At 36.7% G+C, this 22,348-nt stretch overlaps 1 protein-coding gene across 2 annotated transcripts in view; it reads right to left on the reverse strand.

Moving 5' to 3' along the window:
* USF3 (upstream transcription factor family member 3) overlaps positions 1-22,348 on the reverse strand; it is a 51,575-nt gene that overhangs the window by 14,651 nt on the left and 14,576 nt on the right. Inside the window, exons 2-5 of one of the 2 annotated variants that reach the window (XM_039256635.1) lie at positions 7,968-8,092; positions 6,037-6,101; positions 4,874-4,902; positions 2,950-3,032 (exon numbers count right to left, since the gene is read on the reverse strand). In XM_039256635.1, coding sequence (XP_039112566.1) covers positions 2,950-3,032; positions 4,874-4,902; positions 6,037-6,083 — 159 coding nt within the window. In that variant the 5' untranslated portion in view covers positions 6,084-6,101; positions 7,968-8,092. The remainder of the gene's footprint in view (positions 1-2,949; positions 3,033-4,873; positions 4,903-6,036; positions 6,102-7,967; positions 8,093-22,348) is intronic. The other variant, XM_039256636.1, reaches the window with a different exon arrangement.

The raw sequence follows: 22,348 nt of genomic DNA on the forward strand, positions 1-22,348 counted from the left end.
AAAATTTGCTATCATGTTAAGGAAACAAAGTACATTAAAAAACAAAACAAAACAAAACAAAATCATGTTTATGCAAGCCTAAGTACCATCCTGCAGAAGGAACTGATCTGGCCATCAGAAAGCCTGCAGAGGTTCAGGACTGGGAAGCTCAAACTACCACAAAAGGTTGGGTAAGGTAAGACTGAGGGGACTGGTGGAAAGACTTTTCTTATGCAGTAATAAAACTATTCCCCCTCCCCCACCACACACACATCCTATGCAACTGGATGACTTCTCATTCCTACCCCAACCATATGAGACAAGTTTATTTTCTGTGAAATTCGGACCAGAGAATTTCTGCTTCAGGAATGCTAGGCACAGAAGTGGACAAAATGAGACTCCTCAGTGTAAACAGGAGGGTAAAGTAAAATTCTCCTCCTAAAGCATGAGATGCTCCAGTACCCCTCCCAGACAGCTCCCACAATATGGCAACCAGCTTTATACTCCTTCCCATTCCTAGATAGGGGGCTGAAGGATTCTTTGCTGGAAAGTAAAAGTTAACAGCTATCCCCAAAATAAAAGAAGCCACCAATACTGTTATTTTTTAGGTCCACTAAAACAACACTAGCTTACCACCTAATCACTCAATAGTTAGGTCACCAAAAATCAACCCTATTCAATCAGCTTTTAAAGTTTAATGTCTCATTCTCAAATATGAGAAAACAGTTAAGTATTACCAGGTATTTAAGGAAACTCTTCAAAAGGAAAGACAAAACCTCAAAACAAAGGGGGTAAAAGAAAATCAGAAGAAAGAAAGACAATATAGAAAACAGAAGAAAAATTATTTTAAAAAACATATATAACATTCTCAGAGATTGAGATGGTATTGTATCCATGATACAAACAGGTGATATGAAAAAGAACAAAGAGAATAAGAAAAAGACTCTTGGAAATTAAATTTATGAGAGCTGAAATTAAAAACAGAAGAGTTAGAGGGGCGCTTGGGTGGCTCAGTTGGTTAAGTGTCCAACTCTTGATCTCAGCTCAGGTCTTGATCTCAGGGTCATGAGGTAGAGCCCTGCCCTGAGCTCTGTGCTGGGCATGAAGCCTACTTAAAAAGAAAAAAAAAAAAGAAAACAGAAGAGTTGCAAAAGACCAACCAATTAAGATTGAAGAAGGGCAGATTGAAGAGGGTTCCAGGAGGAAAGTCTCAAAGGAAAAAAAAGAAAATGGCCATTATGTAGTACAGTTGAGTATGTAGAAACTTTAAGGGACTGTTGAAAGTATGGAAAGAAATAAAGATAGATGTATAGAGAGACACCTGGCTGGTTCGGTTACTAGAGCATGCAACTCTTGATCTCGAGCCCTATACTGGGTGTATAGCTTATGTAAAAATAAAAAACTAAAATTTAAAAAATCTAAAGTAAATAAATAGAAAGATAGGTATATGGAAAATGAAAAGCAGTGAGGCAATTAACAGCCCCCCCGCAAAAAATTTTCATATGAAACAAAACAAAATAAGAGTACTCCTTGGCTTACCATAAACAGTATTTACAGTCTTAATATCATAAGAACTGAATAATGATTTCATCAAAAGTTATGGTGGAATTCTATGGGAGGATTTGACAAGAGGAAGTCAATAGATAAAATCTAAAATAGAAAAGTATGATATAATAATATAAGCATGTTATTTCAAAATATAAATGTGGATACCAGAAGAAACAGTCGAGAATGGATGTCTTTAAATTGCTGTATTGTGGGAGTGCCTGGGTGGCTCAGTCGGTTAAGCATCCGACTTCAGCTCAGGTCATGATCTCACATTTGTGGGTTCGAGTCTTGCACTGGGCTCTGTGCTGACAGCTAGCTCAAAGCCTGGAGCCTGTCTTCGGATTCTATATCTCCCTCTCTCTCTGACCCTCCCCTGCTCACACTATCTCTCACTGAATCTCAAAAATAACTAAAAAAACACACACAAAAATTTTTTAAAAAATAAATGCTGTATTGGAGGTGGGAGGTAGGCAGGCCAGAGACTAATGTTGTTTTAAGCTTTTTAGTGCTATGTGTTATGTTTATATATTAACCTAATTAACAGGTAACCAAAAAAGGCTAACATAATTTATGATATCCCACTATCATGAAACACTATATAATCATCAAAAAGAAAGGAGATCATATGAGAAAAAGGTATCTATGACCAAAAGTCTACTAAGTACCACTGAATGAAAATGACAAGGCAGGTTATGAAACATATATTATGAATATATATTATATGAATTATGTAATATATTATGAATATATAATATGTTATATATATCATATATATATATATAATATATATACACACACACACATTTATAAAGCAATGTCCAAAGAGATGTGTAACAACATTTGTAATAGTAGTTAGAACCTAGGAGTAAGATATCAATTTACTTTTCAAACTTTTTATGACTTCCATATTGTTTCCATTTTTTTTTTTTTAGTAAGCACACTTTATCCTCATTATCAGAAGAAATAAAAAGCTGTCTTCATGAGGGAAAACTTTAATAAGCTGAGATTTAAGTACCAGTGGAGGCAGAAAGGGCACAGAGAATAAAATAGAGACCCTTGGAAGAGTCTAGGTAAGAATTTAAAGGTAATAAAAAATATGATTGGCAGAAAATAAAAGAAATGCCTGGTGAATACTGTAGCACATAAATGAACATAATCGTGGGACTGAATAAGTCAAGATCTTAAAGATCTAGAAATTATATGGTCCATTAGATCATGTAGAACACTCTACTAGAAGACTACTATAAGTTTGGGAAAAATTAAAGATAGGTATATAGAAAATTAAGCAAATGAAAAACAAGGCAATTATTAACTCCAAAACCCAAAATGACAGGAAACAAAAATAATCACACTGAACAAAGAAACCACTTAGGGAATTATCTGGTCACAAGTAATGAATGAAAATATGAGTGGACTTCTTACCTGCTTCAGGGCAGGGGAACATGGGATCAGCTCTCCTATCCTGTTTATTCCAGCATTGATTTTCTTCTTTCTATGCCTCTCCACTAGATAGGGGGAAAATCCATTTATCAAACCTTATGGTACCACTGCCATAGTTCACTATTCTCCCAGGGTAAAGAAATTTTAGGTAAAGAAATCCCTAGCAAATCTTATCAAATGGTATCTACTGAAGACAAATAACTAGAAGACAGTTTCTAAGAGTCTAGTATTATGGGAACTGATATGAGCTATATTTTTATTAGCACTTTAAAAATGTGATCTATAATAGTTAAATTCAAATTATAAACAGAAGTTGCTAATATTACTTTACTGTTAGGCCATTATTATGTTTCAAGTAATTACTGGAGATTTTAGTGATAACTAAATTTTAAGAACCCACTAACAAGCTAAATTAGTAGAAGGCTGACTTTTTATAGCAAAGAGGCAAATGGGATCTATTTAGGCAGATTACAGAACCTTAAAGCACATTGTAGGATGACTAGAAGGCATTTTTGAAATAGAACAGCTATCAGTTATGACGTAAAATTTCTAGGAGTCACCCTGGCCATGTAGGATTTTTCCCATCTAAGAAACTGGCCAACTCACAATATCTCAACCAAATTGAGAAGTATTCAGGCTCCCATGCCACAACTTTAAAGACCGTATGGAAAGGGCAAGAGGGTACGAGATGATCTAAATAATTTCAATAAGACGCTGTAAGTAAAAATATTAGTTTGGCTATTTTCTCTCAGAAGGGTTTCTAAAACCTTCGTTTCTAACAAAAGATTCCAGTAATTGTTCAGATTAACAATAAGCAGGTCTCGTTGCGCAAAATACATACTTTTTGCTTCACAATCTATCAGTAAAGACTTATTTTCAATAATATCTAATTACTCTCTCATAATAAATTACTATCAGGACATATTTATGACACCATGTGAGTTGGCTGCAGTAAGAGTATTCAGTTCCTATGGTCAAAAAAAAGATTAGATTTAATTCATTTGGCCAAAGAAGGCAAAACAATAAAGTATGATATCACCTTTTTTCTAAATTCTCTAATAACGGTATTTGTTGTTACCTAGGAGTGGATTTTTTCACCTATGGAGGTGGAAAAAACCAACACTGTGACCCACAGTGATAAAGGGGAATTCAAAGGCAGGAAATTCTCATTCTGGGAAACAGCAATATTCCATCAGTGCTCACCACATCTTCCCATAGAAAAATTCCCCCAGGATCCTTTCCTTAGGGAAAGGAAGGTATCATTTATAGTGTAATAGACATTAATGTCTAAAAATATTTTGTTTCAGATCTGACTGTAGCCCCTGGAAAATAAAATGTTACAAAATGTACCAAACTGTAAAAGTATGCACAATTACTTCTGTAAATGTTTATCTGGCTTTGGCCTATAATTTTGACTTTTGAGATAAAACCAAATGTTTATTTTCTACATTTCTTCCTATAATTGAGGACTCCACAACTTCATTTAAGGCTGTTCACATTTCATGGACTTTTAAGGTCTACAGTCCACTGCCCATCTCCCCCCTACTCCTCCAGGCAGCCAGCCCCTCCTGGAGTTCTGCAAAGATATACTCTTTATCCATTTGGGAGAAGTAAAGCTGAATTTCCCCAGTGGGTGAAATCACTTAAAACACTAATTCCAGAGGAGTATTAATCCTTAAATTATCTAAACAATGAATCAGATGATAAACTAGCCATCTTTGTGAGACTCGAGGGGTGTTTTGTCAATTAAACCATACAGGAACAAACACAGTAATGGAACATTTTCCTAAAACATAAGGAATAATGATTCTATGTTTGTAACAAAGAAACTTACAATCAACTACAGTATAACTTCATTATGAATGCAAAAAGTGCTAACAAATACAATTGAAATTATTGTTTCTACCTGCATTGTGTGTCTCCCGGTTTTTCTTTCTGAAACAAAAAATGCAGATAAAAGGAACAGGAAAATAACAGGAAAACATTTTCTCCACTTTATATTCTGAGAACCATAGAAATAAATTTTATGAATTTGTATTTGTTGCATCAGTAAGAAACTATCTTATTATGGTATGAAAACCCAACTGCAGATACATCAATATAAATTTAGAATCTACAATTTCCAAAAGTAACTACAATTCTCTATGCTTCCATAGCCAAAAGTCATTGGTTGGGAAGTAAATCAATCACTGAAAACCTTAACTATTTGAAAAATGTAATTCAAGAGTTAGTCAACTCTCAAAGTGATGTACCAAGTAGGTGACTTCTGATGTTTGTCCTGGCACCTGGCAAGGGGTACAGTGAGTGCATCAGGGATACAAACAAGTATAAAGGAACGTTTTAATCCCCAGGTAGGAAAACATGGCCGCCACCAGCACCCATGCACAGACAATTGACATTTGAGCCATCTGTTGCATTTGTGTGCCTTAGTTTATCCAAACTCTTAGTTTTTCTTAAAAGCTAATCTAACTAAAACCACTGAATTTCCATTTTATATACAATTACTCAATACATTAGCAATCCCTAATAGTTATTTGGTAAGGAAAGAGAATGGGGATTTCAATATTAATGAAAGCATTGGCCATGCAATTCTAAGCAGAAACACTGCCCCAAATGCTAGAAATTCAGAAGGGGGCTTATATGAAGAACCAGAAGTAATACTATACTGATGTGCATATGGTAATACTACAAAATTATAATGTCACAAAATGTCTATTCAAATTGACTTCTGCCTAAATGAACTTAACGATCTACGAAGACTGTGATACTGTATGCAAGTAAAAGTTTCAGGAGAAACAAAACACTTAGCATAGATTTGGCATTATAAAATTTTAATTGCTCATCGTCATTCTTGTTACACTGTCTGTAAAGTAAGGAGGACAGGTAAATTTTAACTATGTACTCCTTTCTGTAAATCTGTATTTATTTATCCACACATATTTCTGAAGAGTAATGGTCTTCCCGGCATCCAAATGAAAGTTCCCTGAGAATTGCCTATTTAGCAAAATGGGGACTAATTCTGCTGCTTATCTACCCAAAGTACATTATTTTTGGACCAGGGCTACATACCTGTGCTGCCTTTTTGTAGGAGTCTCATTCTCTGTCATTTCTGGCATGGTTACAATGATAGGAACCTACACAGCATGGAAGAACAAACCAGAAAGTTCAAAGTTATTCTAGTATGTTAGAGAAATTAATAGCACTTTGGTTTGAATACCAAAATGCTAAAAAAAACATAAGTGACACCCTGAAAAAGACTGGGTTAGCTGCTGTAGATAGAAAAGGTATAAGAGAATAGGACAGAAAATACTATAACTAGCAGATAGAAAGCATAGTGAATTTGACATGTGAGGTATTGCCAGAAAGTTGAGACTGGAGTAGAGAAAGGTTATTATCAGCTTAGAAATCTAAAAAGGCTTAAAAAGGGGGTGTGGATTTGAGCAAGACCTGGAAAGACAGGTAAAACATACTTGAGTTGGGAGAGTGTGTTCTTTGTTCATACTACTTGAAGTGTTCTACAAAATTTAAACTAGAACACTGGTTCTCTTCTCTGAATGCAGAAAAAACAAGTGACAAGCACACAGACATGTAATATTCCATACATGGAAGCAAACTCATTCATTCATTCATTCATTCACTTGCTATCCTTCCTTCAAACTGCTAGAAGTCTTACAGCTTCACTTGAGACTCATTAAAATCTGGGTACGAGTAGGAAAATTCTACTTATATTTAAAATATCAGGACCCTGGGGCACCTGGGTGACTCAGTTGCTTGGGCATCTGACTTCAGCTCAGCTCATCTCATGATCTCATGGTTCATTAGTACAAGCCCTGCATCAGGCTCTGCACTGATAGTGCAGAGCCTGCTTGGGGTTTTCTCTCTCTCCTTCTCTCTCTGCTCCTCCCCAACTTGTATGCATGCACTCCCTCTCTGTCAAAATAAATAAACTTAAAAAAATATGTATCAGGATACTAAAGAATATATGTATATATACTATAGGAAAATATATTCATTTGCCAAAATAGCCTGAAAGCAAATACATGAAGATATTAGTCATAGTTATGTAAGGCTAGCAATATTATAGGTGGTTTCTTTCTCTTCTCTGATTTTTAAAAATTTCATAATGAAAGCTTTAATGCTTTTAAATCTCAGGGACTAACGGCCTTTCACAAGTGGTCTGTCCGGTTGGGATATGTGTTCTGGAACTGGAGAAGGTGCAAGTGCAGTTCCCCATTTTCTGAGTATGGAATTAGAAATCAGAAAGCGTGAGTTTAGGGGCGCCTGGTGGCTTAGTAGTTAAGCATCCGACTTCGGCTCAGGTCATAATCTCACGGTTAGTGGGTTCTAGCCCCACGTCGGGGTCTGTGCTGATGGCTCAGAGCCTGGAACCTGCTTTGGATTCTGTTTCTCTGTCTCTCTCTGACCCTTCCCTACTTGTGCTCTGTCTCTCTCTCAAAAATAAACAAACATTAAAAATTTTTTTTAATTTAAAAAAAAAAAGGAAAGAAAGCATGAAAATCTGGTTCTGCCATTTCTTAGCTGTGAGATCCTGGGCAAGCTATATAACCTCTTTGGAAGCTCAGATGTTTGATCTACAAAATGGATCATAATCATAGCATTTGGACCATTTGAGTTGTTTTGAGAAGGGAATGAAAAATGCAGGGAAAGCACAGCATCATGGTGCCTAGCAGCAAAAGAATTGAACAAATGTTAGCTATGAATAATAATGACGGCATTTCAGAACAGGCTCTCGCCCTGGAAAGGTGGAGAAAGGGTCCTGGGTAATGAGTAGAAGTGAATAGCGACAAGATAATGATGGGAAGTGCTGACTGAGGCAGCCTGAAGAGAAATGTGCACTCAAGACCCATTTCTAGCAACTTATTCCACTCTCTCCCTCACATGTGCGATGGTACACATCAGCCTGAAAGCAACACACTCACATTGGGTTACTACCTAATGATAACGTGGGACATGTGAGTAAATAAATAAGTCCCTGTTACCTTTATCACCCAAGGGCTTGCAGAAGTTCTTCACTTTTGATTCCTGGCTTCCAGCGCCTCCCGTTTCTGATCCAAATCTATCATCTTCTGCCAGAAGATGGTCTATAAGTTATGTTTTCTTCTTACTACACAAGGGAAAAATCAATAAATGTTTGTAGTGGCTAGGTTTCCATTAGCACGTAAAACAACTGGCAACTTAGGGCATGCAGGCAGATTTTTAGTGGTGAACAGAAGGACCCTGAATTTTTCTCACCATCTGAAAACTAATGAATGTAGTTGCTTTAAAAAGTCACTGTACAATGGGCTGCCCATGCTCCACTCCCACAAAAATGGTAGCAAGTACTGTAGCCATTGGACAGATCCCAGAAGATTCTCTCTCTTCGGCATGTTCACTGTCCCTCAAGTTCTGTCGTCCACATCTGTCTTACACTAAGGTCTGCCCTCAATTCTTAAATTATCTTCCTTCAATCTCCCCCTTCCCTCTTCTCACTTGTGAGTCAGTGAGTGACTGAAAACTTACTCAAGGATCTTCCACTAAGGCAGTGACACTAGGAAGACAGTCTTCAGAATTATGCATTGTATATACTCTAAAAGATGCAGTTTTGGGGGCACCTGGGTAGCTCAGTCAGTTGAGTGTCTGACTTCAGCTCAGATCATGATCTTGCGGTTTGTGAGTTTGAACCCCATACTGGGCTCGCTGCTGTCAGTGAAGGGCCTGCTTCAGATCCTCTGTCCCCTCCCTCTGCCCCTCCTCGGCTTATTCTCTCTCAAAAAATAAGTAAAAATCACAAAAAATGTAGATTTGGGGGCTTCATCCCAGATAAATGGGAAGCACTGGGTAGGGCCCAGGAATCTATATTTTCAACAAGATACTAGTTAAAAATACAAATTGTCAACCCACTGTCAACCTGACCTACTGAATCAGTCTCTAAGGGAGGAATTCCAATCTTTAAGGGTGGAGTCTGAAATTTAATGAGTGCCCCAGGGGATTCTTATCAGGAAAATTTAGAGACACAGGCAGGTATCTTTAGTTGGTGGAATTTCAGGCATCTGACCAATACCCTACTGTAGGAGAGATTATTTGGGATATGGCATGACAGGTGAACACATCATTTCATTTCACGTATAAACCTGTAAGGTCAGATTTCCCTTGTGCCCATGAGTCAGCATTTGGTCATTACTGTTACAGTTTCAGTTTTGAAACTATAAAACTTTTGAGCCCTTTTGAAAGCTTGCAGATTTCATATTACAACTAAGATACATGAAGTTCCAAACTTCTCAACATCTAGAATCTTAAAGTAAAGGATGCTAGAGCTCTATCACATAAGTAAACATACTTATCACATGGGGGTGAGAGGCAGGAGTTTATCTGAAAGAGGAACATTGCCCAGTTTACCAAATGTCACTTTAATATCCCTCTCAAACCTCATTTTAACCAATTCAATTACATCTATCAGTGTACAGTTGTTTCCGTATGGTATTTCTCCTGATATTAAGCTTACATTCCTCACATTAAAAAAGAACATTTATTTAAAAAAAAGAATACTTATTGAAATAATGAACTATATAATATTGTCAAAAATCCTTGTCCACTCTCTGATTAACCTAATAAGGAAATGTTACATTTAATATAATATTTATATAACTAAATACAAATATAGCCATTAAAATATTTAAAGTGACATGAATTTTTAAAGAAAAAATTCAAAATGTTATGTTAGTAATCTATGAATTACTATATTTTATGGCAAGAATTATTTCTGAAATTAGTCAAATCCAATGGTTCTCAAAGTGTGGTTTTGAGATCACTTGTATCAAAATCACAACTTTTAAAACTGCTTTTTCCCCTTGCAGTAAAGCCTATGTGTAGTAAAATGCACAAATCTTAAGCATAACATTCAATGAGTTCTGACTAATGCACACACCTGTGTGACCCAACCCCTATCAAGGTACAGAACATTATTACCAGCAGAGAACGTTCTCTCATGACCCTTAGTCAATACCTTCCCTACTTCCACAGGGGCAGCAGGCGTTCTCATTTTTTTCACTACTGAACTTTACATTGCGTTAACTGAGAACTCTGTTGTGTCAAGCTTTCCCTCAGCATATTTCTGAAATTTCATCCAGAAGTTTGTTCCTTTTTTATTGCTGAGTATGAACGTATGCCTGTGTGTGAGTTTATAACACAGCTTTGTTTATTTTCCGTTGATGAACACCTGACCATTCCTGTGTTTTGGTGACCAGGAAGAAAAGCTGTTCTCCATGAACATTCTTGTGTAACATTTTTCACGGGTATAGTCTTTCTTTCTGCTGAGCAAATACCCAGGAGTAGAAATGCTTATTATACACCCTGCAGTTCCATTCCTAAGTATCTACCCAAGAGAAATTTTAAAAGTATATCCACAAAAAGACTTTTATATAAGAACAGTTGTCATACTTTCCCCAGAGTGACTACCATTTTGCATCCCCACCCAAAATGTAAGAGCTCTGGTTGCTCAATATCTTTCCAACACTGGGCTTTGTCTGCTTATTCATTTCAACCATTCTGGTGGTTAAGTAGTGGAATCTCATTATAGTTTAATTTTCATTTCCTGGATGATTGATAATATTGAATAATTTTTATGTGCATTTTTTGTGTGCACAGAAGACCATCTGTAGGGGCCCCTGGGTGGCTCAGTCAGTTAAGCATCCTACTTTAGCTCAGGGAATGATCTCACAGTTTGTGAGTTCGAGCCCCACATCAGGCTCTGTGCTGACAGCTCAGACCCTGAAGCTTGCTTTGAATTCTGTGTTTCCCTCTCTTTCTGGCCTTGTCCCACCCCTTCTCTCTCTCTCTCAAAAATAAATACACATTTAAAAAAATTAAAACCATTTGTGGATCTTTTGTCTGTTCATATATTTTTGCCAGTTTTTTTTTTTTCCAAATGTGTATTTATTTTTGAGAGAGAGAAAGGGAGAGACAGCGTGAGCAGGGGAGAGGTGGAGAGAGAGGGAGACACACAGAGAGAGGGAGACAGAATCTGAAGCAGGCTCCAGGCTCTGCGCTGTAAGCACAGAGCCTGAAGCAAGGCTTAAACCCACAAACTGTGAGATCATGACCTGACCCGAAGCTGGACGCTTCACCAACTGAGCTACCCAGGTGCCCCGTCTTTTTGCCAGTTTTTAAACTGGATTATCCTTTTATTATTGATTTATAGAAAATATTCATATATTCTGAGTTACTTACATCTTCTGCATACTTGTCATTTGTCTGAAACATATTTTGCAAATATTGTCTCCCACTATGTGATCTACCTATGCATTTTCTTAATTGTGCCTTTTGGGAAGCAATAGTTCTTAATGAAGTATAACTTAGCAATTTTTAATTTATGATAATTTCTTTTTGTGGCCTGTCCAAGAAACTTTTACTCATCCTTAAGATAGTCTACTATGATTGCTTCTCCAAGGTTTATAATATTGTCATATTTAGATCAATGATCCGTATGGGAGGAAGTAGGGGTTAAAGTTCATTGTTTTTCCATATGGATTTAGTTGTTGCAACATCATTTGTTGAAAAGATTTCCTTTCTTCAATGATACCTTTGTTAAAAATCAAATGTCCATATCAGTGCAGTTCCATTTCTAGGCTCTCTGTTCTGTTGTTCTCTCTTCTGAGCTATCTTTATGACCACACATACTGACTAAGCATATGTTTAAAATATTGATTCCTATGCCCTATAACAGACCTGCTGAATCAGAATTTTAGGAAAGACAAGTCCAGAAATACAAGCTACGTAGTTGATATTTCTGTACCCTACAGTCTAGGAAGTGCATTACTTTAACACTGTTCCTTCCTCTAAAACTGATACAAATCAATGAGCTCACAAACCAAAGAGTCCACTTGGAAAGAACAGCGAACCTGGAATTGAGAAAATGAGCTCTAATTCTAGATTTGCTACTGCAAAGCTAGGTATTATTTTATTTATCAAAACTTAAGGCCCACGTTTCTTCACATGTAAAACAAGGGGGTAGGGCTAGACTCAATCATTCAGGTATGTACTGAGTACCCTCACTGCCTAGGAATTATAGATATAAAGATGGAAAAGGCATGTCTTCCCTCAAGAAGAACACAGTCTAGATCGGGGCTACTGCTGGGAAACTGAGTCAGCAGTACATGGATTCATTGTAGTAATTTTGTAACTTCTTTTGAGTCCATAATTCTTTTAAAATAAAAAGGTTTTGGGGTGCCTGGGTGGCTCAGTCGGTTAAGCATCTTACTTTGGCTCAGTTTATGATCTCACAGTTTGTGAAGTTGAGTCTCACGTCAGGCTCTGTGCTGACAGCTCAAAGCCTGGAGCTTGCTTCAGATTCTGTGTCTCTATCTCTTGCAGTCCCTTCCCCACTCACCCTTGTCTGTGTGTGTGTGTGTGTGTCTCAAAAAATTAATTAATTAACTAATTAATTTAAAAAAAAGGTTTTAAAAGTGAATTTAAAAATTGGTAAATGCTACCTCAAAGATTTGTTAATAAAATGCTATGAGAGAACACAGTATCAGGCATGTTTCTTGTGGGACTCAAAAGAAAGCTAGGTTTTAAAGAATACATAGTATTTTTGTCAGTCAAGATGGAGAGGAGAAAGGATATGCATTAGCAAAAGAGCAACTTCAATGGCCATGAAACATTAAAAAAGTCTTGTGAGTCTGAGAACTGCAGCAGAAATATAAAAAATATAGGAAAGAGGGAAGGAAGTAGGAAGTGTAGACAGCAAGAGAACTTAGACTAGACTGTGAAGGAATTTTCTGTGCCTGTAAGGGTGTTCAGATTTCATCTCTGAAACAAAGTTACCCTGGTCTGCTTTAAAATGATAAAAAGTACAATGAAGTAAGGATTTTTCTTTTTTATTGACATATAACTTATATACAATAAGTCATTAATTTAAATTCACTGCTCAATGAATGTGAATACATCCATATAACCACAACTAAGATCAAGATACAGAACATTACCTCAAAAGGCTCTCTCGAGGTCCCTGCCACTTAATCAATCCCTTGAAATTTCTTTCAAAAATATACATTCAAAGAAGAATATGTATTTCCAAAGAAGACATAAAAATGACCAACAAGTACATAAAAAGATGTTCAACATCATCAATCATCAGGGGAATGTGCATCAAAACCATGAGATCTCACCTCACACCTGTTAGAAGAGTTATTATCAAAAAGTGAGGGCCCTGTGTGGCTCAGTTAGTTAAGTGTCTGACTCTTGATTTCAGGTAGGTCATGATCTCATGGTTCATGGATTCAAGTCCCACATTGGGGGCTCTGTGCTGACAGCATGGAGACTACTTGGGATACTCTCTCTCCTCTTTCTCTCAAAATAAACATTTAAAAAAAAAAGTCAAAGGTAACAAGTGTTGGTGAAGATACGGAGAAAAGGAAACCCTTGTACATAACAGATGGGAATGTGAATTGGTGCAGTCATTATGGAAAACAGTATGGAGGTTCCTCAAAATTAAAAACAGAAATACCAAATGATTCAACAATCCCACTTCTAGCAATGTATCCAAAGGAAATGGAAACACTATCTATAATTCCATGTTCATTACAGCATTATTGACAACAGTGAAGACATGGAAACAACCTAAGTGTCCATCGATGGGTGAATGGGTAAAGAAAATGTGACACACACACACACACACACACACACACAATGAAATATATAAATATAAACTGATATGTATACCTATGTATAAATTTCATAGACACATATATGTACATAATGAAATATTATTCAGCTTTTAAAAAGAAGGAAATCATGATATCTTTGACAACATGAATCAACCTGGAGGACATTATGTTAAGTGAAATAAGCCAGATACAGAAAGAGTCACTCTATGATCTAGCAATATTACCTAGGTATACATCCAGAAGAACTGAAAACACGTGTTCATACAGAAACTTGTACATGTGTCTGTTGCAGAAATTTTCGTAACAGCCAGTGAGTTGAAACAAGCCAAAAGCCCATGTGAATGATGAATGGATAAGTAAAATGTGCTATTCCTCACAAGGGAATGTTATTCAGCAATAAAAAGATATGGAATAATGATACACGTTACAGCATGGCAATCCTTGAAAACATGGGAAGTGAAAGAAGCCTGATACAAAAGGTCACATATTCCATTTATATGAAATGTCCAGAACAGGCAAATCCAGAGACAGAAAGTAGATTAGTGGTTCCCAGGAGTGGAGAGAGGGGATAAAGAGTGACAGCTAATGGGTATGGGTTTCTTTGGGGGAATGATATTCTTGTACGGAGATGACCATACAAGTTCGTAAATATGCTAAAAAGCACTGAATTCTAAACTTTAAAAGGGTGAGTTTTGTGACATGTGAATTATATCTTAATAAAATATATAAATAAAAATTAAGGCAAAAGCAAAAAATTGTGCTATGAATATAAAATGTATGACATCTTCAGATTTAATCAACACTCTGAGGTAAACACTTTTTTTAAAAAAAACTAATGTTTATTTTGAGAGAGAGAGAGAGACAGATATCAAGCAGGGGAGGAGCAGAGAGAGGGAGAGAGAGAATCCTAAGCATGCTAGGCACTGTCAGCACAGAGCCCAACGTGGGGCTTGAACACCTTAAGATCATGACCTGAGCCAAAATCAAGAGTTGAACACTTAACTGAATGAGTCACCCAAGTGCTCTATGTTAGCAAACAGTTTTTAAAAATCATTTTAAGACAAATAATTATATAATGATTTGTACACATTATATAACTACTTTATACAGAGTCTCATCTGATATTCACTAATTTATAAATTATAAAATAAGTGGCATTGAAATAAGTTAGTAACTTATCCACAGTCATACAGCTAACAAATAGTGAGGCAGGATTCTAACTTAATACTATCTGACTCCAGATCCCAAGTCCTTAACTATTTTAATAGTGCTCTCCCACCCGCTAAAAAAAAAAAAAAAAAAAAGCAAACACACTATGGTACACTTTAGCAAAACCATGTCTTCAACTATTATATTCCTTCCATTTCAATATATATCTTATTGTCCTGGACATGTGTAGGTGGTAATATCTAGCCCAGAAAACTTAATTTCTCATATGGCTCTTGCTCACAAGAAAAGAAAAACATCAGTCAGAAGCCACATGCAGATAAAAAGCAACTGGATTTATAATTTTGTCATAAAAAATATTCAAAAAATCTGCTTTAGACAGGTGCTAAATGTTTAATGTGGGAACCTACTATCAGCACTGGTTATAACGACTAAAAAGAATAAAGAGAGCTCATCATTTTAAAAATTACTACAAAGCTACACTAATCAAGGCAGTGTGGTACTGGCATAAAGACACATAGATCAATGGAATTGAATTAAGAACCCAGCAATAAACCCTTACATTTGTGGCCAACTGGTGTTTGACAAGGATGCCAAAACTATTCAACGGAGGAAAGAATAGTTTTTTCAACAAATGATGCCAGGGCAACAGGCCACTCACATGCAAGTGAATGAAGTTAGAACCCTATCTCATAACACATACAAAAATTAACTCAGAAAGAATCATATCACAGTTCAACATTATAGCTAACAGTTTAAAACTCTTAGTGTTCAACTCTTGGTTTGGGCTAAGGTCACATTCATGAGATGAAGCCCTGCATTGGACACCTACCTGACAGCACAGATGCTTGGGATTCTCTCTCTCCATCTCTCTCTGCCCCTCCCCTGCTCATGCTTTCTCTCAAAATAAATAAACTTTTTAAAAAAATGGGCAAAGCATCTGAATAGACATTTCTCCAAGGAAGATATACAAATGCCCAATAAACACATGAAAAGATGTTCAACATCATTAGCCATTAGGAAAATATAAGCAAAAACCATGTGAGATATGACCTCATACCAGTTAGGATAGCTAAAATAAAAGAGATAGTCCATAACAAGTGTTGGTGAGCATGTGAAATTAAAGCCCTCATATATGGCTGGTGGGACTAAAAAAATGGTATCGTCACTTTGGGAAATTTGGGCAGTTCTCAAAATGCTACACATAGAGGGCACCTGGGTGGCTGAGTTGGTTAAGCGTCTGACTTTGGCTCAGGTCATGATCTCACGGTTTCTGAGTTCAAGCCCCGCACTGGGGTCTGTGCTGAAAGCTCAGAGCATGGAACCTGCTTTGGATTGTGTGCCTTCCTCTCTCTCTGTCCCTCCCCCACTTGTGCTCTGTCTCTCAAAAATAAATTAATGTAAAAAATTTTTTTAAAAAGTTACACATAAGAGTTACCATATGACCAAGCATTTCCACTCCTAGGAATATACTCAAGAGAACTCAAAACAAGTGTTCATGCACAAAAACTTCCACATGAACGTTCACAGCAGTATTCATAAAAGCCAGAAAAGGAAAACAACCCAAATGTATATCAACTAAGAAGGGATGAATTGTGGTATAGTCATACAACAGAATATAATTCAGCAATAAAAGGAATGAAGTACTGATACATGCTACAGCATGGATGAACTTTGAAAACATTGTACAATGTGAAAGGAGCCAGTCACAGAAAACTGCATATTGTATGATCCCATCTACTCTAAGCTCTGGAACATGAAAATATATAGAGACTGAGAGTAAACTGGTGGTTGCCAGGGGCTGAGGAAAATGAGGGGGCTATGAGGAGGTGTGTGTTCTTTGGGGGATGATGAATGTTCTAAAATGACATTATGGTGATGTTTGCACAAGTCTGCAAATATACCAAAAACCACTAAATTTCACTTTAAATATGTAAACTTTATGGTATGTGAATTATATCTCAATCATCCTTAGAAAAAAAAAGAAACCTTTTGATGTAAGTCTCTTCAGGTAATTTGAAATTCTCTATCCATTCATCGTTTTCATCAGTTTATACATCTGTTTTCTTTCAGCATAAAATTCTATTTAGCTACCAAACATCCCCAATTTTCCTAATACAGAGAAAATGTGATGTTACCAAAAATAAGTACTAGCACTTATTTAAAAAAAGAAAACAAAAACCTAGGTCTAGAGGTGCCTAGGTAGCTCAGTCGCTTAAGCGTCCAACTCTTGGTTTCAGCTCTGGTCATGACCTCACAGTTCATGTGTTCGAGACCCACACTGGGCTCTACACTGACAGTACAAAGCCTACTTGAGTTTCTCTCTCTCTCCCTCTCTCTCTACTTCTTCCATGCTCATGAGTATTCTCTCTCTCTCAAAGTAAATACATGTAAAAAAATTTTTTTAACAAATGAAATGAATTGTGTCTTTAGATATCATGAAGAGAAAAACCTAATTCTTATCATTACATTTTCAAATTAGAATTAAATTGTCTTAGTTGAAAACATTTTATGGCCCAACACTTAAACATAATTTGTCCATGGTTTGAGGAAAATCTTTTCAACCTCTATACTTAATTGTGTTTTCTTGTTGCTTAATGCATTCCTAAGTATTTTACAATGATTCAAAATATTTCATGGAAGATAAACACAGATTGGCAGTTTTTTAAATGTGTTCTATGTCTTTATCTGAGACCTCTAGTAAATCCTTAGTTCTTGCCAATCAAAATGCTTTAACCCACTGAACTAGAGTATGAATCGTGGAAATAATGACACAACTAAGCTTAAACCCCTGGTCTGGACTGCAGACATTTATACCATTAGTATAATTATAATAAATATCATTTTATACTATTTCTTATTTAACAGTTTATAACAGCTTTTCCTTATAGTAAAAGTAATATATACATAGAAAAGCCAGGCATAAAGAAAAAATAAAACTACTCTCAATCACATCACTCAGCCAGAACACACAAGAATCATCATTGATATTCTTATGGATTTCTTATGAATTTTTTCAGTATGCACCTGATTTTTTACACACATTAGACCATAAGTAACCTTGCATTCTGCATTTTACTTAAGGTGAGCATTTTTCTGTCATTAAATATACAAAATTGTGATTATAGTTTCTATGTTTAACATCATGGTTGTGTACGTTCTAATTTCTATCATCTTATTTATGATTTAGGCATCTTTGCTCTCTGTATTTTGCTATATGAAACATTATGTGCAATTATCATCTTTACTATATTATAGGTTAATAATCCTCTACCTAGAATGTCCTATTACTGGTCTACCTGGTTCAACTCATTAAATCATAATCTGGCACATCCGTATTCTATAGTTCAGGGACAGTACGGGGCGGGGGGGTCTTCATAGCCCAAAGAATCCTTCCTTATAGTGTTTGGGTTTTGTGGCAGCCTTCCATCTCAGTGGGCACTTGAGGACTCATTTCTGTGTGCTGTGCTGTCTTCTGCTTTGTATAACTGCTATCAGAAGTCCTAATTTTCTTTGCTATTACAGAAATCTTACATCCTTTACAACGTTGCTGGCTCCTTCCTGTCATTGCATCATCATCATGCTTGGCGCTATCAGTCAGGGTGGTTGCTAATTGACTGAGCAACCCAGGCGCCCCCTAGTCAGGGTGGTTCCTAAATGCCAACCCAGAGATACTACGACATGTATACAAAAAGGAAATTAATAAAGTCCTGCCACTGGAGCTTCTACTATGAAGTTGAGTCAAGAAAAAGAAATAAGCCAAAGGTTTTGGATTTTTATTCACAAACTACACAAGCAACCAATCTGCATAAAAAATTATTTTCAAAGAATACAGAAATATATAAAGTTAAGTGGAAAGGTTCCTCAGCTATAAAATCTTGCTTTCCAGGAATACCTGCTGTGGACAGTTTGGAATTTTTTAGATCCTTACCCTTTCTTTGCTCTTCCCATACAAGCTATAAATACCCCTGGTTAAGAAATTATAACTGGGGCACCTGGGTGGCTCAGGCATTAACCATCTGACTTCGGCTCATAGGTTCATGAGTTCAAGCCCCACGTCAGGCTCTGTGCTGACAGCTCAGAGCCTGGAGCCTACTTTGGATTCTGTGTCTCCCTCTCTCTGCCCCTCCTCCTCACTGCGTTCTCTCTCAAAAAATAAACATTAAAAATTTTAAAAAATATATAACCAAATTCCATTAAGTTTTTAAAAATTCAATTACAAAAATAATTCTTGGCCTTTGTAAAAATTTTAAACAGCAGAGATGTGTATGAAGTACCAATGCTCCTCTGCTTTTAACAGTCTGGTGGTATCAATTCCAGACATTTTCGCTATATAAGTCCAAGCAATTAACTATGTACATATTATAACTATTATGCTGAAGGAGAAGGACATATAAATTGCATATAGTACAAAATACCTTCCACTGTCAGTTCAAATCACCTCCGTGAAGTGATCCTGCTCCTTGGATAAAATTTAGGGTGGATCCCATGACTTTACTGATCATGACTATATAATACAAATCCTCCAGTCATTTTTAGTCGCAAACAATCCATTGAAAATATCTCAGTACAGTTCCTCTGATGCAGGTAATACCTCTCTTCACACTGTCTCTTACATTCTCTCCCGCACCTCCAACTTCTGCCTCTGTCTGTCCTGAGGGCCCCAGTCTCTTTCTGCTAAGGTATCCCTGCCCATGATGGAAAGCCTATGACAGAGTGCCTGGACCAGCTCCTTCTGACACACTGTGGACTCGCATCTGATCCACAGAAATATGTACCTCTCTGATGTAATAACTCCTAGAAGTCTACCCCACAAGTCATATTCATGTATGTACAAAAGGACATTTAAGAGTATTCATTACAAAATTGTTTCAAGTAGCAAAGGACAAGGAAACACCCTAAAGTCTCATCAAAAGAATAATTTTAAGAAAAGGAGAATGATAAAATATGTTACAGTATTATGTTGAATCGTCTGAAATTGCCCATATTTGACTTTTTCTGCCTCTAGAAACTACAATTTCAGATGGTTCAACCTAAAACAAATTGAGGGGCACCTGGGTGGCTCGGTTGGTTAGGTGTCTGATTCTTGGTTTCAGCTCAGGTCATGATCTCACAGCCCGTGTGGGTGCGAGTCCCACATTGGGCTCCACACTCTAACAGCACAGAATTCTCTTTCCTTCTCTTTCTGCCCCTCCCCCGCTCATGCTCACTTGTGCACACATGGACTCTGTCTCAATACAAATAAACTTAAAAAAATAAAAGATTGAATCATAATATCTAAATATTCAATCTAAATATATGTATATGTATGTACTATATGTATAATATAAATGTATGTATATATGTATAATATATATGTATGTATGTGTGTATGTATATATATATATGTATATATATAAAATTAGAAAATGGGCTGTATTGTGTCTCCCTCAAATGCATATGTTGAAATTCTAACCCCTAGTACTCTGGAATGTGACTATATTTAGAGACAGGGCCTTTAAAAACGTAATTAAGTTAAAACGGGTCATTAGAGAGGCACCTGGGTGGCTCAGTTGGTTAAGCGTCCGACTTCAGCTCAGGTCATGATCTCACAGTTCATGGGTTCACGCCCCACATCAGGCTCTGTGCTGACAGCTCAAAGCCTTGAGCCTGCTTCAGATTCTGTGTGTGTCTCTCTCTCTGCTCCTCCCCTGCTCACACTCTCTCTCTTTCTCAAAAATAATAAACATTAAAAACATTTTTTAGGGGCGACTGGGTGGCTTAGTCAGTTAAGCATCCGACTTTCACTTAGGTCATGATCTCGCGGTTGGTGGGTTCGAGCCCCGCGTCGGGCTCTGTGCTGACTGCCAGCTCAGAGCCTGGAGCTTGTTTCAGAGTTTGTCACTCCCTCTCTCTCTGACCCTCCCCTGCTCACGCTGTCTCTCTCTCTCTCTCTCTCTCTCTTAGAAATAAAAACCATTAAAATAAAAAAAAATTAAAAAAATAAAATAAAATAAAAGCATTTTTTAATGGATTATTAGGGTGGGCTGTAATCTGACTGGTGTCTTTTTAAAAAAATTTTTTTTAATGTTTATTTATTTTTTGAGAGAGAGAGAGACACACACACACAGAGCATGAGTGAGGGAGGGGCAGAGACAGAGGGAAACAGAATCCAAAGCAGGCTCTAGGCTCTGAGCTATCAGCACAGAGCCTGACTAACGCGGGGCTTGAACCCATGAACTGTAAGATCATGACCTAAGCTGAAGTCAGATGGTTAACCGACTGAGCTACCCAGGTGCCCCTGGTGTCCTTTTATAAAAAAATTCATTTATTTATTTTGAGAAGGAGAGCATGAGCAGGGGAGGAGCAGAGAGAGAGAGGATGAGAATCCCAAGCAGGCTCCTCACTGTCAGTGTGGAGCCCAATGTGGGGCTAGAACTCACAAACTGTGAGATCATGACCTAAGCTGAAATCAAGAGCCAGATGCTTAACTGATTGAGCCACCCAGGCGCCCCTGCCTGGTGTCCTTATAAGAAAAGGATATTAAAACAAAGACCACACAGACATGAAAACTACCACATGAAGACACCACAAAAAGGCAACCATCTACAAGCCAAGATGAGAGGCCTCAGAAGAAATCAAACCTGCTGACACCTTGATCTTGGACTTCTAGACTCTAGAGCTGTAAGAAAATAAATACTTCTTGTTTAAACCACCCAGTCTGCGGTATTTTATGGCAGCCCTAGCAAACTATATATATATAGTATATATATATAGTGTGTATATATATATATACACACACACACACACACACACGCACACACACATACACACGCACACACACAAACGTATATATGTACATGTAAATATGCATATGTATAAATATACATATGTGTATATATACTTTTTAATTTAAAAAGTTACAAACATATATATTATCTATCCTTTGGGATGGGGAGAAGAACATAAATGTGTATGAATCGAATATGAATTACAACAGGAATTAACTATTCAGTCTTTCTAATAAACTTATTTAAGACTGTACTTCCTCAAGGTACAACTTTGTTGACAGCCCATAAGTTCTAATATGTAATATTTTTAATAGTCACTAATTTCTAAGTAGTATGTAGTTACAGTTAAATTTTAAATTATTTTTAAAATTATTATACTGAGGGGTGTCTGGGTGGCTCAGTCAGTTAAGCGTCAGACTCTTGATTTCAGCTCAGGTCATAACCGCAGGGTTGAAGGATCAAAGCCCCACATCAAGTTTGATGCTAAACATGGAGTCTGCTTAAGATTCTCTCTCTTTCTCCCTCTGTCCCTCTCCCCCACTAATGTGCTCTCTAAAATAAAATTAAAAAAATAAAAAATAAAAAAATAATATGCTGAAAAACAAAAAAGCAAATATTATCCATAACTACATCCCTTTTTTGGGGAGAGAAAAATTAAGAGTCCCCACCATCACCTATTCAGTTTTACTCTCCCCTATTTGGGAATCAATTTGACATCAATTTTCTTTATCTTTCTACAGAGTTATTAGATACACATATATTATATATATATATGTTTAT

This window comes from Hyaena hyaena, unplaced genomic scaffold (genome assembly GCF_003009895.1).
Source record: "Hyaena hyaena isolate Hyena2069 unplaced genomic scaffold, ASM300989v1 scaffold_582, whole genome shotgun sequence".
Lineage (NCBI taxonomy): Eukaryota > Metazoa > Chordata > Mammalia > Carnivora > Hyaenidae > Hyaena > Hyaena hyaena.